Here is a 16,817-nt window from a genome sequence, read left to right as displayed (position 1 = left end):
TACCAGGCATGTGGCCGCTTCATAAATAATAATGCGGTAACAAAAATGGCTCAGTCTTCAAGTAAATCTCCAGAACTATTAGCACGATATTGTGACTCGCTATTGAAGAAAAGGTAGGATTTGGAAAAATGACATTTGATTGCAATGTTTCTTACTAGTCAAAGATTGAAATTTATCAAAGCTTACTAGGTGTAAAAAAAAAGTTATAAAACTGCTAGAAGTGCACAGCAGATGTGGGCATCATTTATTGAGGGAGAAAAACAGTGAATGTTTAATGTTGATGGCCCTTCATCAGACTGTCCAGTCTAGTTACTGCCTAGAGGAAATTCTTCATCATGTTTCACTTGTGTCTGTTGCTTGAACCATACCTCTGAGCATTGTTTTTGTCTTATCTTGTATTACAGCATGCTATTGTCTTATACCCTTTTATCATAAAGCCCATCCAGTTTCTTTGCTCCTAGAAGAAATAATCCTAGCTTCTCCAGCCTAATATTCCTTCATCCCTGTAACGAGCCCAGTAAATCTCCACTGCACTGTCTAACAGACTTTCACATTCTTCATAAATTGAGTGACCAGATTCTGACCATGATCACTTGCTACATATTTTATGAAAAACAAAGCCTTTCCACACATTTCTTCAGTGCTCAGGCCCAAATTCTTAAATCTGTGACCCAATCCTTGAGCCATCAATTAATGGGATGAGTGTTTCTTTGTTGACCTCAAATATATCTGTGATCTTGTACATTTTCATCAGATCTCCTCTCAAACAGCTTTATCCCAGGAAAACAATCCTGGTTTCTCCATTCTGGGATCATTCTAGTAAATCTCTGCTGTGTTGTCGTACAGACAGTCACATCTTTCATTAAGAGTGGTGAGAAGAACAGGAGGTAATACTCTAGTTTGAGCCTAACCAGAGCATTATAAGGATTCAATATAACTGAAGAGTTTCCTTTATGGAGCCCCAGATCACATATGCTCTGCTAGTTACTATGCCCTGTCTCTTGCAAAGATCTGTGTGCTTAAACTTGGAGATCACACTGATCTTGTACGTTTTTTAGTGATATTTAGTTTATCTTACCTTTGCCAAAATGAATCACCTCACCTGCATTTTACATTTAATCTTTCTGTTATCTGCCAATTCTGCTAGCCTATCTAAATCTTGTCGCAGTTGATTCTCCTTTCATAGCTGAAACGTTAACTCTGTTTCCAGCAATTTCTGTTGTTATTTTGGATTTCCACTATTGCACTATTTTGCCTTAGATCATCCTCTCAAATGATTTAGATAAAAATATAGAAGGCATGATTAGTAAGTTTGCAGACGACTCTAAAATTGGTGACATGGTAGACAGTGAAGAAGTTTTTCTTAGATTACAAAGGGATCTTGATCGTATGGATCATTGGGCTGAGAAATGGCAAATGGAGTTCAATCTGGATAAATGCAAGGTATTGCATTTTGGTACATCAAACAAGAGTAGGTCTTATACAGTTAATGGTCGAGCCTTGAGTAGTGTTGTAGAACAGAGGGACCTAAGGGTGCAGATACATAACTCTATGAAGTCACATTATAGACAAGGTAGTAAAAAAGGCATTTGGCACACTTTCCTTCATTGCTTACACCTCTGAGTATAGCAGTTGGGAGGTCATGTTGAGGTACAGGACATTGGTGAGCCCTCTTCTGATGTCCAGTTCTGGTCACCTAGTTATAGGAACAATGTTCTTCAGCTGGAGTGGGTTCAGAAGAGATTTATCAGGTGGTGCCAAGTATGGGAGGTTTGAGTTATAAAGGCTGGGACTTTTTCCATTGGAGTGTAGGAGATTGAGAGGTGACCTTATTGAAGTTTATAAAATCATGAGATGTATAAATAGAGTTAATGGTAATTGTCTTTTCCCTAGGCTGTGGGGTTTCAAGACTAGGGGGCACATTTTTAAGGTGAGAGAAGAGAGATTTTAAAAAGTCTTGAGGGACAATTTTTTACAATTACAACTTTTAAAACACATCTGGGTAAGTAATTGAATAGGAAAGGTTTGGAGGGATATAGATCAGGCATAGGTAGATGGGACTGGTTTCGTTTGGGATTCTATTCAGCATTGGCTGGTTTCTGTGCTGTATGACTCACTGTCGCACATTCAAGTTTTCTACCTTTAGCACAGTCATATAATCTTACATTTAGTGAAATCAAAAAAATGCTTTTATCTGCCTTTTAGCAATTCTAACTTTGCTAGTATCTCCTCATAAGTAACATCCATCATACCTGGTAACATTGCTGCCTCATGCAGGCTCTTCTATCCTTCCAAAAGTGTGGTGTCCAGAATTGGTCTCAACAAAACACTGGTGATTTATAACACTTTAGTATACCTTCCTTGCTTTTCAACTATGTACCACTGTTTATAAAGTCCAAGATCTGCCATATTGCTTCTTTGAATTGGATCATCTATATCGACCTGATTTTTACATATTTAAGCATGCATTATGTATTTAAATCCTTGGTGAACGAGACATGTTCAGTTCAGAAGATCAAAATTTCAGCCTGTGAATGAGAATACTTGGGGAACTATCATTTTAGCTGTGGACAGCAAGTTTGTGTCAGACTGCAATGAGTAGGCGAGCAAAATAAAGCGTTAGTGGTAAATACTTTGCATAGGTAATTCTTTGTAAAATTTTGCAATTACATATCTTTCCCTGCATATACTTGTGATGTAATGATAAAGTATGAATATTTTACTTGTTAATATTGAATAAGCTTCTTGATCCTTGTGTCCCATTGGGGGAATGCACTGTAAGTCAAGCCCTGATATTTCTGGAATCATAACAAACATTTGTTTTTAAGGTCACTTTACCTGAATTTCATACTAAGGTTGACAGAAGCACAGACCAGATGTCCGTACTGAACAAGAATTGTTATTTATTTTAAGTAATTAATTATAGTTATAAGTAAACATATAAACTACTGGCATCGAAGATTATAAACTAAAGCCCTTATCCCCTTATAAATTCCTCTTTACGTAAGCATACAGGGAAATAAGGAAAATAGATAATTGATAAAGGTAAAGAAATACTGGAAAATTAGTTCAATGATTTTCACTTCCCAGTTCCAATGTTGAGATGATCCTACTTCAGCTAGCCAGTTCCTCCAGTGTTTTTCTCTGGAAGCATCTACTGACTTGTAAGGTGTGTAGAACAACTGATTCACTTGGAAAGTGTCTATAATTTACCAACTCAAAAATAACAGCTCACAGGTACTGCTGCAGGCGAGGTAACTGATTTTCTTGAAATTTAAATTGAGTTTTTACTACAGAGAACAGACCAACTTCGGCTGGGCAGTAAAAAAGCATGCCCTTCTGTGTCTTCCTCTCTGTGTCCATATCTCTCTCCTTTTTTTGAGTTCCAACTTACTCAGCTTAAAATCAATCAATTTCGCTAAAGAATAACTCCTCAGCTCCTGATTGTCTGCGCACTGCAGGAGATTACAGCCAAACCAAAAATAGTATTGAATTCCTTGCTGTGAAATTTCACAACCATTTTTTTAAAAAAGGAAAATACAGTTCTTTCTCCTTGCAGTCCAGTTTTCAAGGAACAGAAATGAAAAGACACAGTTCTTATATTGTCTCAGAATGCAAGGTACAAATGCAGACTTTTGTTTATTTCAGCATATTTGAACATTGTTCCAATATCGTATAAAATGGATAAGTTATACCAGAGGTCTGTGGTGCTAAATTCTGTGTATGCAGTTTAATCATAATGTAAACATTTTAATTTGTGCCCTCCAGCTCCAAGAATCCAGAAGAAGCTGAACTTGAGGATACGCTCAATCAAGTGGTGAGTAACAAAAAAAAGCTGTTTGTTTCATTTTGTTACCTGTTTTAGTTTCTACAGAGTGCACTTTATTTATTTTCAGAAGACCAGCAGTTTCAAAATATTTAACAACGTGTAAGGAAAACCAATGTTAAAAAATCTTTATTATGCCCTCAGTACATTTTCTGATAAATTAGAATATCCGATTAGCATCCAGAAGGATCTCGGCAACGTCTGACTTGAACAGTTAAGTGAAAAATAACTTGCCACAAAAGTACTGGACAATGACTATCTTTGACAGCAGGGCATCTAAACATCCCCTAATCCTTCAATGACCTTTTTCACAAATTCCCCACCCCCCAACACCAGCATTTTTCTTGTAACCATTGAGTAGAATATGAAATGAAACAATGTACAAATGCCACAGCTACTTGTGCACGTTTAATGTCAAGTATTCTGCAGCAAATGGCAGTCCCTTCTAATTACCTAAAGATGACAAATTAGAAGTGCTTTCTAATTTCCTGACTTGGCATTACCTCAGTGGCATGCAAGAAACTCTGCATCATTCAGAAAATCAGTCTGCTTGGCTGACATCCCACCTATGAATGTGAAAATCCTCATGACCTGGGCCAATTGGATTGGCTGAAGTGTGTGCTTTTAAAGAAGATCTAACAGCATTCATATGGCTGAACTTCACCATCCATTTCCTCAAGAATCTGACCCAATTCTTACTGGTACCTTGTAGGAAAGTTCTGTTCTTGAAAGAAGCCAGATTTCCATTGTACTCCAGCTGTTACTTGTGACTTTTCACAGGATGGCCAAAAACTAGGTCAGAGCCTGTTAGCCCTGGAGTTACAATGCATGATTGTTATTTGCATTCCATCTGTCTATCCATTTTGAAAGAAGGAAGAGCAAGACCACACCTACATTTTTTTTGAAGCAGTGTTGCACTCATCTTCCCCGACTTGAATGCTGCTTCAGATTCTGGATATAAATTTTCTCAAAGAGCTGGAAGGTTTGTTTTCAGACGTTTTGTCACCATACTAAGTAATATCATCAGTGAGCCTCGGTTGAAGCACTGGTGATATGGTCCACTTTTTATTTGTGTTTAGGTTTCTTTGGGGTGGTGATGCCATTTCCTGTTCTTTTTCTCAGGGGTTGGTAAATGGGATCCAAGTCGATATGTTTGTTGATAGAGTTCCCATTGGAGTGCCATGATTCTAGGAAGCATGTACCTCTCTATGGCTTGTCCTAGGTTCAGATTATCTGACCTCTCAACTGCTAGATGGACTCAAAGTTATCTATACTGTTAGATTGCTTGTAGATCTTGGTAGAGTTTTGCACATACTTGTCAGTATTTGCATTGGGATTAATTAACTTAAAGGGATTTTGTGAAGCTTTTCAACCTTTAATGATGGACTGTCTGCATTTAGAAAATTGCATTTGAAAAGCATAGGCTGAAGGTTGATCAGAATTTCTTAACTGGAGCAATGTTAGAATTCAAATTTGTAACAGGTGGAGACTCTGCAGCTCTCTCAGCTGTAATGATGCTTTTTTGGTGTCTGGACAAATGCATTGAAGGGATGCATTGATCATGGCTGTGGTTTGAAGTACTAAATTACATAATAGATGTATTCAATGATCTTTGTCTTGATCTCAAACTTGTGTGCATCCAATTTGTGTTATTATTTTGTGCATTATATACTTAAATTAATCAATTTTGTTTTTACCAAGTGTCAATGCTTAACTTGAAAGTATTTTCTTTATCCAATGGGCAGCAAATGTTATTCTAGAAATTTTTGACACCGTGTTCGCTTATTTTTAAATAAAAACTGCATAGATTTGCATTGAATGTACAGAGCAGAAACACATGGCCAAACCATTCCATGCTGTGTGTATGCTCTTCATTCTTCATCTAAATCACTAACCTGAAACCTTCTCCCTCGTGCTTGCCTTGCTTTCAATCAGCTGTCTCTATGCCATTTGCTTCAGTTACTTTCTAGTGGGAAGATCTATATTCTCTTTAGGAAAACATGTTTTTTCTTAATTTTTTTTTGGATTTCTTGAGTGATTGTATAAGATTGACAGCCTCTAATTATGGCTTCTCGTCAAAATGCTGTCTCTGTTTTCAGACTGTCAAACATTTTAAAGAGTTTTAAAGATCTCTACTGAGTCATCCCTCAGCTGTTTTCAAGGGCAAAGAGACCAAACCTGTCATTCTGTTCCAGTTTTGTACATCCACGTTTATGGAACCATGCTTCGCTGTATTCTGTACTATATCTCAATCATTTACTGTTAAGTAAGACCTAATCAGCTTCAGTCGATAAAGTCAATTGTTTGATTTTTTCTAATAGCCTTACTAACCTCTAGTGCAACATTTTGTGATTGATGTATTTGCACTCTGTGATCCCGTTGTTCCTCTCAAATTAAATTTGCACCTTCTACCTACCAAAATATACTCCATTACTTTTATTTCCTGTGTTGAACTTCATTTGCTTGCCCATTCTACACGTTTATTATTGTCTACTGGGATTGACTCCCCCTTCTGTAAGGGACAGCATATGAACTTGGTCTTGCCAGTTTTTTTTTTGAGTTCCTGGTTTATTGGTTTCTTTCTGGCTTTGCTCCTTATATGCTTCCTTTTTTTTCTGGGAGATTAGAGAGGCACAACACTGCTGGCAGATTTCAAAATCTTGTGTGTTGCATTTTTTTTTAAACTTTAAAGCAAGTTGAGGTAATTGAAGATTTTACGTAATAAAGTGACAAAACCTTTGTTTTGTTCCTAAATACATGAGTCACGCACTAGATCTTTAGTTCAGCAATATGCAAATGTAAAACCAGTGGATCCAAATTTCCAATCTTTTTTGAGGTTAGACATGGTGGCTGTTGTGAAGTTATCCACCGATTTAATAAAGATTTGAGATTTAGGGATCTGATTTAGTTGTTAAAATCTGTTTGACGTGAAAGGCATATTGTACTATACTTCATTTGTAGAAGATCCAGCAGGGTTCAGAATATTATGATTTGAGACTGCTTCACATGCTCAGTTCCAGTAGGGTTTTCTTCCGGTCTTATACCTATCTTTCCTGTGTTTTTTATTTTATTTCCTTGTCTGCAACCACTAATTCATTCTGACTCCTCAGATGTTGAAAGGCAAGTTTTATTGTGAAACTATCTTATAGGTGTTGCAATTCACATCTGTCCCACTTTCATTCTATTTTATACTCCATATTTCACCTCACTACTTGGAACCTCAAACATTTGCCTTTGCTTTACCTTCAGTCTACAAGCCAATTTTTGGATCACTAGTTGTAATTTCTACATGTCCACTTCCTGCACGTCTGTTATGTTTGTAACAAAACGTTTATGCAAATAGCTGTTTTGTAATGTAAAAATTCAGTAAATATTGTTTAGATTGTACCCTTAAATTAATAAAACATAGCAAGGCACTTCAAAGTATTACGTAGCAATATTTGACACTGAGTTGCATAGACCATGTTGAGGAAGTGGCAAAAAGGAAATCATAGAGAATGGTTTTGAGCATGTTTACAGGAAGTCAAGGATGTGTAGAGTTTTAGAAACAGAATTCCAGAACTTGAAGCCTTGTCAGCTCAAAGGCATCGCCAGTGGTGATAGAGAAGTTAATTATCTCTGAGGATTTTGGAGCTGGAAAAGATTATTGCAGTGGAAGATCAAGGCTGTGAAAAGGTTTGAAACCGAGAATGACAATTTTAAAATTGGGCTGTTGCTTGAACAGAAACCAAATTAAGTCACCAAGTGTACTGTTGAGGGGTATCTAGAATTGATCCATCATTGTCAGCAAGAGTTGACCTCCAGTTTAGAGGGTCAGTGTGGGAGGCTGGCCAGGAGTAACTTGGGAGAGTCTAGTTTAGATGTACCAAAGTCATGGATGAGGGTGTTAGTGGGGGAAAACTGAAGTGAAAGCTGTGATAAGTAGAGTTGGAGATTTGAAAGTGGACTTACAAGTGAATTGTGAATCATTTTGATATTGTTGACACACGCTAAGTTGCTGGACAAAGGATATGTGAGTGGGAGTGATACAAGGCTATGAATTGGCCTTACCTCTGTTTGATACAACTGGAACAGTGAGGCTGCTTGAAATGGTAAGGTAAAGGGGGAGGTGACAGTTGAGGGTTTACTTGGAGGGTGAGGTTAAGTAAATTTAGGAGGGCAGTGAACTTAGGAGAGAAAGAGAATTGAGAGTTGTCATGGGGGTTGAAAATGCCAAGAATTACAAGTTGCCCATTGCTGAGGAAGGAGTTTTGAGAAGTAGAATGAGTGATTGTATTCTGGTGAGAGTTTTTTTTTAATGCTACTTGGGTGTAGGTAAAGAACAAGGATTTGAAATTAGGTGAAATATTTGAAGGTGGAGAAAGTGCCATAGGAGTAGGGTAAAGTGTAAATAGCCATGTCGGCAGCATGATGGTCTCAGTGGGATAAATGTTAGAACCAAGTGGGACACCACTTTCAGGCAAGATGCCACTGTCCGACCACCAGGTTTCCATTAAGATTGTAATGTTGTTGCTCCCAAGAAGTTCATGGATGAAAAGTGTCTTATTCATAAGTGTATGGATATTCTGAAGGGACATCGGAAAGGGCAAGCAAGAACGCACCTGCTGGCAGAGTTTAAAGGGATGAGAGTGGAAGGTTGAATCATTCGGGAAGGATGTTGGTAAGGTCAGCCCCCAGCAAGTGAGTTGAGCAGGAAGTTTGGCTGAATATCGGGTGAGCATTGAGAATGCTGCTTTGTAATGAATTTCCTCAATAGGCCCTTCAGAGGAAGACCACGGCTTATCTCAGCGGAAATTGTAGTTCAGTCTGGCTTTATCATTGTTGATGTATTTTATATACACCCTATACATTTGATATTTTTGTGCTAATCATTTCTTTTGAACATGGCTGGTAATTATTTTGTTGTTTGCTACAATAAATTTACAGCTTTTTGGTCCTAACCAAACTTGGAAGTTTATAATAATGTCAAATTGGTTGGTTAATTTTCAGATGGTGGTGTTTAAGTATATTGAAGACAAAGATGTATTCCAGAAGTTCTATGCCAAGATGTTAGCAAAGAGACTTGTTCATCAGAACAGTGCTAGTGATGATGCAGAAGCCAGTATGATCTCCAAACTAAAGGTCAGTAAGACATCCTTTAGACTTGGTTAGTAATCGGATTTCCAATTCTGTTTTCTCCTGCTCTGGCTAAGATTAGCCAATTGGCCAATTTGGCAAAGATCAGATGATGATCTGAATATCTTTGGTTTGTTTGGCTCAATTACTCTGTAGGCACTTAAATTAATAATTGAGTCATTGTGAAAACACTGATGTTTCACTAGCTTTTATTGATTTAAAAAATAATTTAGTAATGTAGTGGGACATTGCAGAGCAGAGTGCACATGTGTTGCTATCGATCTGTAAAGCTGTGTGCCTTACTCCCAACTTGATAATCTAAGTTGATAGCAACCACACGGGTGCTTTGTTGTGTTCTGAAAATAGAATTATTATTTTCTTTCATACAACACTAAAATTAAGGGCATGCATTGAATATAGCAGATTGTTTATGAACAAGTAGAAGAACACTTTTCAGAATTTCTTTGAAATGTTATGACAAACTTCGTAGTTTTTAATAAGCATGTGCAGCTGTGGTATGACGTTTGTTTTTCTGTAGCACGATTCTTTGGTTGAGAAAATTCTCACTGCTATAATCTGGCATCTTGTTTAAGAATGCAGCAACCTTGAGAATAATTGTAATGAGTTGAACTTAATAGGGCTTCAATGTTAATAGCATTTCTACAGAATAAGTAGAATTGCCCAAAAGACATTTTAGTCAACATTTAACGAAGACACTTGTGTTGAATTGCAGTTCCGCAATGAACTTTTTTCTACATATTTCAGCAAGCCTGTGGCTTTGAGTATACCTCTAAACTCCAGCGAATGTTTCAGGATATTGGTGTGAGCAAAGATCTGAATGAACAATTCAAAAAGCATCTATCTAATTCTGAGCCACTTGATTGTAAGTATAACTTGAAGGAATGCATGCAGTGTCTTTCTAATAATGCAACCAAAAACTCATAAGTTTTTCCTTAAAAAGAGCAGTGTAGTCTCTCGACATGTGTAGAATTCACACACAGATTTGTTTGGTGGTTGGGTGACCATTTATATTAAGTGGGATTACTCCTTCTGTGATATAGTAGAGTGGTGTTTCAGTCATATATTTTAAATGTATATTAACATCCCATGAGGGATTTCAGGGTCTACGACTTCTGTAACATTTCTTTGTAATTTTGCTTGTTCATTTCAACCTGTAATGTGGTTTGATGTTTTGATTCAACAAATAAAAATATTTTGAAAAATGATTTCTTTTTAACCTTCTTCTTTAGTGGATTTCAGTATTCAGGTTTTGAGCTCCGGTTCTTGGCCCTTTCAGCAATCATGCACGTTTGCACTCCCATCTGAGGTAAATTTGAGCTGTGTTTGCTGTTTATTTTACATGCTATTACAAGGTAGTCATGCTTCGTAATAGAAGTTAATAAAATTCATTGAATAAACATCAGCTTTGTGTTACTGCAGTTGGAACGCAGTTATCAGAGATTCACAGCATTCTATGCCAGTCGACACAGTGGGCGGAAATTGACATGGCTTTATCAGTTGTCTAAAGGGGAACTAGTTACGAATTGCTTTAAGAACAGATATACTTTACAGGTAAGATGTGTAACTGTAAAGAAAGAATCCATTTTTAACAGCAAAAACAAATGTGTTTGGTGTCATTAACAAAAGTTTATTTTGTACTGTGTGTAAAGATATTTATAAAACACATGAAGGATAATTAGTTTCAAGTTTTTAAAGCTTGTGGAGAATGCCATTTTTCTGGTGATATTGTTTTAGATTAAGAAGGGTAGAATGAAATGTAATTGCTGAGAAGCATATATGCTCTTGTAGGTTTCATTATATGTGCATCAGGAATCCCTCGAATCATTGTGCAGAAGGAGGCCATTCTGTATATTGCATCAGCATTAGCTTTGAGCATTTCCACCAATTACCTATCTTCTCCTGTGATTGTGTACATTGTTCCTATTCAAATATTCATGTAATGTCCATTGCCTTTATTGAACCTGATTTCATCACAATTCTATGTAAGGCTTTATTTTTATAATACATTTCCAGACCCAAACTACTTTCTTATCTCACATTTTTTCTCATCTCGCAATTCCTTCTTTTACAAAACTGTCTGTGCAGTCTGGTTCTTAATCCTCTGAAAAGTGAGACTTGTTTTGCCCTGTCTACTTTTGTCCAGACTCCTCATGATTTTGGAAACTTCCTCTTGGCCTTCACCTCCACGGGGAAAACAGTCTTAATTTCTCCAATCTACTTTCAATTGAGGTTTCTCATTCCCTGAGCCATTCTGATTTAAGTTTCCTGCATTCTTTCCTGTGTATCATATCCTTCCTAATCTGTGTGCATGCCCAAAACTGTATGCAGCACTACAGTTGAGATTAATGAGTATTCTAGTCCATCCACATAACCTCCCTGCTTCTATACTATAACTCTATTAACGAAGCCTAGAAAACATGCAGTTTGTACCTATCCTGCCACCTTTAATGACTTTTGCATGTACAAAAACACAGACACCTAGGTGTATACATACAATAATGGAACCAATTTAGCCGACCTCCAGTCATCTGGTACCTCACCTGTGATACAAATATCCCAGCAAGGGGCCCAGCAATCACTTCCTTAGCTTCTCACAAAGGTATAGAGTACAGGTGATCAAGTCCCAGGAATTTATCCACCTTTCTGCATTTTAAGATGTCCAGTGCTGCCACCTCTGTAATATGGACACATTTCAAGATAACACTATTTATTTCCCCACATTATCTAGGTTGCATATCCTTCTCCACAATAACCATTGATGCAAAATACTCATTTAGTATCTCGCCCATCTCCTGCGGTTCCATGCATAAACAGTCTTGCTTATCTTTAGGTATCCTATTCCTTCCCTCATTACTCTTTGGTCCTTACTGCATATGTAGAATCCAGTTGCATTCTCCTTGAGCCAATTTGCCAAAGCTGTCTCATCTCCTTTTTGCCCTTTTGATTTTCCCCTTGAGTACAGAGGAACCTCTGGTTTCCAAATAAGATGGGCGGGCGGTATTTCGTTCGGATAATTGATTATTCGATTAATTTGATTCAATGCCTCTCCTCTGGGCTTGGAGTTTTCTGAAGTTTCATTTTTCCTTGCTCTGCCTGCTTTGCTCCCTCTCTCTGTCTTATGATTTGTTTCTGAGCAGACACACACATGTGTGTAAGGGACCTGCAGCATTGCTGAAGCCTCTCACATCCTTCCCCAAAATCAGTTCAATGGGATTGACATAGCGAGCACTTGCCTTAGCAGGAGACTAGGCAGCAGCACACCGCACACGAGCGCTCGCTCCTCACTTACCCCCAACCCTGTCCAACCCCGTCCCCCCAATCTGACCTGGCCACCACGCCCCCCCCCCGACCCTCGTGAGGGGTCATGGGGAGGCTGTGAAAATCATGTAAAGTATGGTACATTTTCCTCCCATTTATCTTGGAGTAGAATGGCAGATGTTTGCTTGGCTCCTCCTCATGGTGTAACTGTCTACTTTTCTTTTCAAAGGCATCCACATTCCAGATGGCAATCCTGCTTCAGTATAACACAGAGGATGCCTACACTGTTCAGCAACTAACAGACAGCACTCAAATCAAAATGGTAAGAGCAGAGTGATAAAATTTGCTATTCTAATGACCTTTGTTTAATCAAACAAGAATAGAAAATTTTATTTGCATAGCCCTTAGACAAAGAACAAGATTGTAAAAAACTTGGTATAATAGCAAGTAAAAGTGGTTGCATTGTATAATACCAATAAAAGTGGCTGTATTATATGTAAGTCAGTTGTTTCTTGATGGTGGTCAGTAGATGTAATTAATCAAATTTCTTGATCTCTGAGTAGTTGCCATTGATGAACATTACTTTGTTCAGGGTAGGAGAAAGTTTTTAGCTACAAACTTGAAATTGTAGTAACATTTTAATCTTAATTCCAGGACATATTGGTACAAGTTTTACAGATATTGCTGAAGTCCAAACTGCTGGTAAGTGCTAATTTCTTGATCAAAGGCAAGTCATTGAATAATCAAAATACATGACTTGTTTTGATCAGTTTATTTTTAAAATTTAGGTTTTGGAAGATGAAAGTGCAAATGTGGATGAAATAGAGATGAAACCTGACACATTAATCAAACTGTACCTAGGGTACAAAAAGTAAGTGTTGTTGAAGTAGTAAAAGCCAGATTTGTCCAGCATGTTTGAATCATGTTTCCTAAACTGATTTGTTTTTCTGTAGTAAAAAGCTGAGAGTGAACATTAATGTGCCGATGAAGACTGAACAGAAGCAAGAACAAGAGACCACACACAAAAACATAGAAGAAGATAGAAAGTTGTTGATTCAGGTAGGCCCTCTTTGAGCTCTTTCATGCTCATCTTGTACTTGTCAGTAGCTCACATTGCGATAGCAATTTGTTTATTTTACAATAGTAGCTGTGTATTTCTAGAAAAGATGAATAATTTCATTTCAAAACTGCAGGAATGTTTTGGTTAGTTTATATTGCAGATTTCTGTAGAGAAATATGTCACTTAACGCAGACCATATTCCCCATTTTCACATTTCTTGCTCTTTTTATATTAATTGCAAAATTTGTTTGCAAATTTTTTACCAATACGTTTTTGTTTTGATTTTGTTACTGACACTTATGCAGTACTTGCATTAGCAGGTGGGTTAAAGATTCCATTTTAGATTTCCCTCTAAAGTTTCTCTGCACGTTCTTGTTTTTACGCAATTTTCAGTTTAAGTTCTGTATCAGCAGTACGAGAGAAGGTGACACTTAGTAATTTTATCATCACTTTATGGAAGTTTGTGGAAAAAAATGTTTAAATATTTTACAAATCATCCTACCTTGTGTGGCCAAAATTATAATTTTTCAAAGTAAATTATCCCAATGGACACCCAGTTAATATGGACACCTTGATACCAGATCTACCATTAACAATGCCAATTAAATAGAAATCTAAAAGGATTTCCACCTTTAGAAAATCTAAAAGGTGTTAGGGTACACTCAATGGAACAGTGTGACACATTTCACTTTGGAGAGATCCTTTTAGTCTCTGGCCTTAAATGGTTTAAGAACATTTAAAATTAAAAGAATACTTGTATTGTTGTGCATTGCTAGGAATGTTGATTGCTTAAGGGTGGAAGTCATTGGAAATGTTCCCTGGGACATTATAAGGTTGGAGGATATAAGGCGAGGTCATGTTGTTGGTTAGGCGTAGGATTAAGGTGGTGTAATTAAGTGGAAACCAGGTCTTTTTTGCACCTTTTCTGTAGGTACCCCACACACCTTATAAATTCAGGTGATAAACAATGGACATGCACAGTCATTTTCCAAACCATGTGACAATCTTAAATTCAATGTGGATAAAGGTTTAAACAGGTCCAAAAATTACATGTCTATAGTTCAATATTTCTCTCAACTGCATCCATTATTTCTCCTTCATATTCCGCCTCCCATCCCTCCTTGAGTTTTGAGTTTTTTGTTTGCTGTATGCTTTTAGTGCTTCTAACTTATACATGAAAAGCAATTTTAATTTTTTTTTCCTTTATTGCTTTTACCTGGCCCCCTCATCATTTGCTGCAAACCTGTAGCAACTTTTATAATGTAGATTTTTGCTCAGTAAAAGCTTTTGAAGCTTGAATTTGAAAAAGTTTAGGTTGATCAATATTGTACACATTTTAGCTGTCTCATAGTGTTGTCTTAAGTTTATACTCTTGATTTTTTTTTCCTTAGGGGAGTTTACATTTGTTTGCCTAGACATTTGTGTGTGTTTTCTTGGCCCTTGAAGTTGGGGCAAATAGCATAAATAAACTGGCTGGGGATCTTCATGTAGGATCTTGAATCTTCTAAATAGCAGACTAAATCTGTCTTTCAGTGAGACAACATTTGTGAAGCTGTGTATTTCTGCAGTCAGGGAATGTTCAGAGTACAGTTACCCTCACTTAGTAAAAACGTTTAATCGTGGTATGTCTTTGTAGTTTAAAAAAAACTCTTACGTAGTGTTGAAAACTCACTTGTACAAAAGCAGAATACTGTGGATGGTGGAAATCTAAATGAAAGCAGATAAAACAAGATGAAAGATTATAGATCCGAAATGCTAACTGTGCTGCTTTTTCTGCAGAAGTTGTCAGGTTCTTGGCAGTATTTCTGGTGTTTTCTGTTTTATTTTTCTTGAATATTGCTTATCTGGGCCCCTGCCTCAGTTCTTCTGCTGCTGAAACCATCAATCATATCTTTTTTACATTCAGACATTTACTCTCCTTTCCTGACTGGCCTGCACCCAGCACTGATCCCTGTGGCATTTCGTTCATTACATGTTGCCAACCTGAAAATGACTCTTCTATGTCTACTGTTTTTATTACCTTGCCTAACCTTTTGTCCATGCCAATCTTTAGCTTCATCTAATGCCTTCTGGAAATGAAGTTTAGTTCAATAAATTGGGTGACCATAATTTCCTTTTACAAACCATGTTGATTCTGCCTGAGTATCTTGAGTTTTTCTCAGTGCCCTGCTATTACCGATTTAATAATAGCTTCTAACATTAGCCAATGGTTTCCTGCTTTCTTTGTCCCCTCCCTTGTTAAATAAAGGATTCACATTTACTATTTTTCAACTTATTAAACCTTTCCAATTCTTGTGTACTTTGTAAAATTAGAATCAACTCTTCAACTGTTTCACTAGTCAGTTCTTTTAAGGCTATAGGATGAAGCCCCTTAGGACCAGGGAACTTGTCGCTGTCAACTCCAACAATTTGTTCAATATCACTCACCTTGTGACTATATAAGTTCCTTCACTGCTCGCTCATTCTTTTCCTGATCAACACCTACATCTTGCCTATTACTTGTGTCCTTTATCATGAAGGTTGTTACGTAATACCTATTTAATTCATTTCCTATCTCCTGTCTCCTTATTTTCCATTATTAATTTCTCAATTACTTAGGACCAATGCTCATTTTGTAAACCATTTTCATGTTTAAATATAGAAATTCTTACTTTTTAAAAAATTTTTGGCTATCTTTCTTCAGTAGAACCATAGAAAAAGTATAGAAAAGACACCATTCAACCCATTATGTCTACATTAGCCAAAAAGAGAAACTTGTTACTTATTCTAATCCCACTTTACAGGAGCTGGTCCTCACTTCAGTTGTAGATCTAGCTACCTTTTTAAATGAATTGAAAGTTTCTGTCTTCACCACAAATCTGGGCAGTGAATCTAGTTGCCCACAACTGGGCAATTTTTTTTTTCTCTCCCTATTCCTTCCAACCCTTGTACAAATTGAACATGCGCCACCTGGTAATTGAGCCCTCTAAGAGGGGAAACAGGTCTTTCCTGTCTACCCTACCTAGGTCTGTCATATTTTTGTTCACCAGTCGTCTCTTAGACTCTTCTATACTACAGAACACAATGCTAGCCTATCCATTTTTTTTTCGTCATCACTAAATGGCAACATTCTTGAATATCTCTTCTATTCTCTCTCTAGAGCAATTATAAGACCATAACCCCAAGGAGCAGAAATTAGGCCACTCAGCCCATCAAGTCTGCTCCACCATTCGATCATGGTTGATAAGTGTCTCAATTCTATTCTCCCTGTAACATTTGATCCCCTCAACAATCATGAACCTAACTGTCTATCTTAAATATACTCAGTGACCTGGCCTCCACAGCCTTCTATGGCATAGATTCACCACTGTCTGGCTGAAGAAGTTTCTCCTCAAAACTGTTCTAAAAGGTCTTCTCAAGGTCCACTCTGTCCAGGCTGTTCAGTATTCTGTAAGTTTTAATTAATCCCCCCTCATTCTTCTAAATTCCATTGAGTATAGACCCAGAGTCCTCCAACGTTCCCCCATGTTAAGTCTTTCATTCCTGGGATCATTCTCA

The 16,817-nt window shown here is 37.2% G+C and overlaps 1 protein-coding gene across 1 annotated transcript in view; it reads left to right on the top strand.

Annotated features, from left to right (window-relative positions):
• The window catches only part of cul1b (cullin 1b), a 130,114-nt gene that overhangs the window by 104,028 nt on the left and 9,269 nt on the right, over positions 1–16,817 (top strand). Inside the window, exons 11-20 of the mRNA XM_043690138.2 lie at positions 7–113; positions 3,769–3,817; positions 8,816–8,947; positions 9,707–9,824; positions 10,192–10,268; positions 10,382–10,513; positions 12,450–12,542; positions 12,875–12,922; positions 13,009–13,091; positions 13,174–13,279. Coding sequence (XP_043546073.1) covers positions 7–113; positions 3,769–3,817; positions 8,816–8,947; positions 9,707–9,824; positions 10,192–10,268; positions 10,382–10,513; positions 12,450–12,542; positions 12,875–12,922; positions 13,009–13,091; positions 13,174–13,279 — 945 coding nt within the window. The remainder of the gene's footprint in view (positions 1–6; positions 114–3,768; positions 3,818–8,815; positions 8,948–9,706; positions 9,825–10,191; positions 10,269–10,381; positions 10,514–12,449; positions 12,543–12,874; positions 12,923–13,008; positions 13,092–13,173; positions 13,280–16,817) is intronic.

Source organism: Chiloscyllium plagiosum, unplaced genomic scaffold (genome assembly GCF_037043375.1).
Source record: "Chiloscyllium plagiosum isolate Xiang-an unplaced genomic scaffold, Cpla_swu_hap1 HiC_scaffold_5, whole genome shotgun sequence".
Lineage (NCBI taxonomy): Eukaryota > Metazoa > Chordata > Chondrichthyes > Orectolobiformes > Hemiscylliidae > Chiloscyllium > Chiloscyllium plagiosum.
Note: the sequence above shows the minus strand (reverse complement) of the source record. Positions and strands in the feature narration are given on the sequence as shown.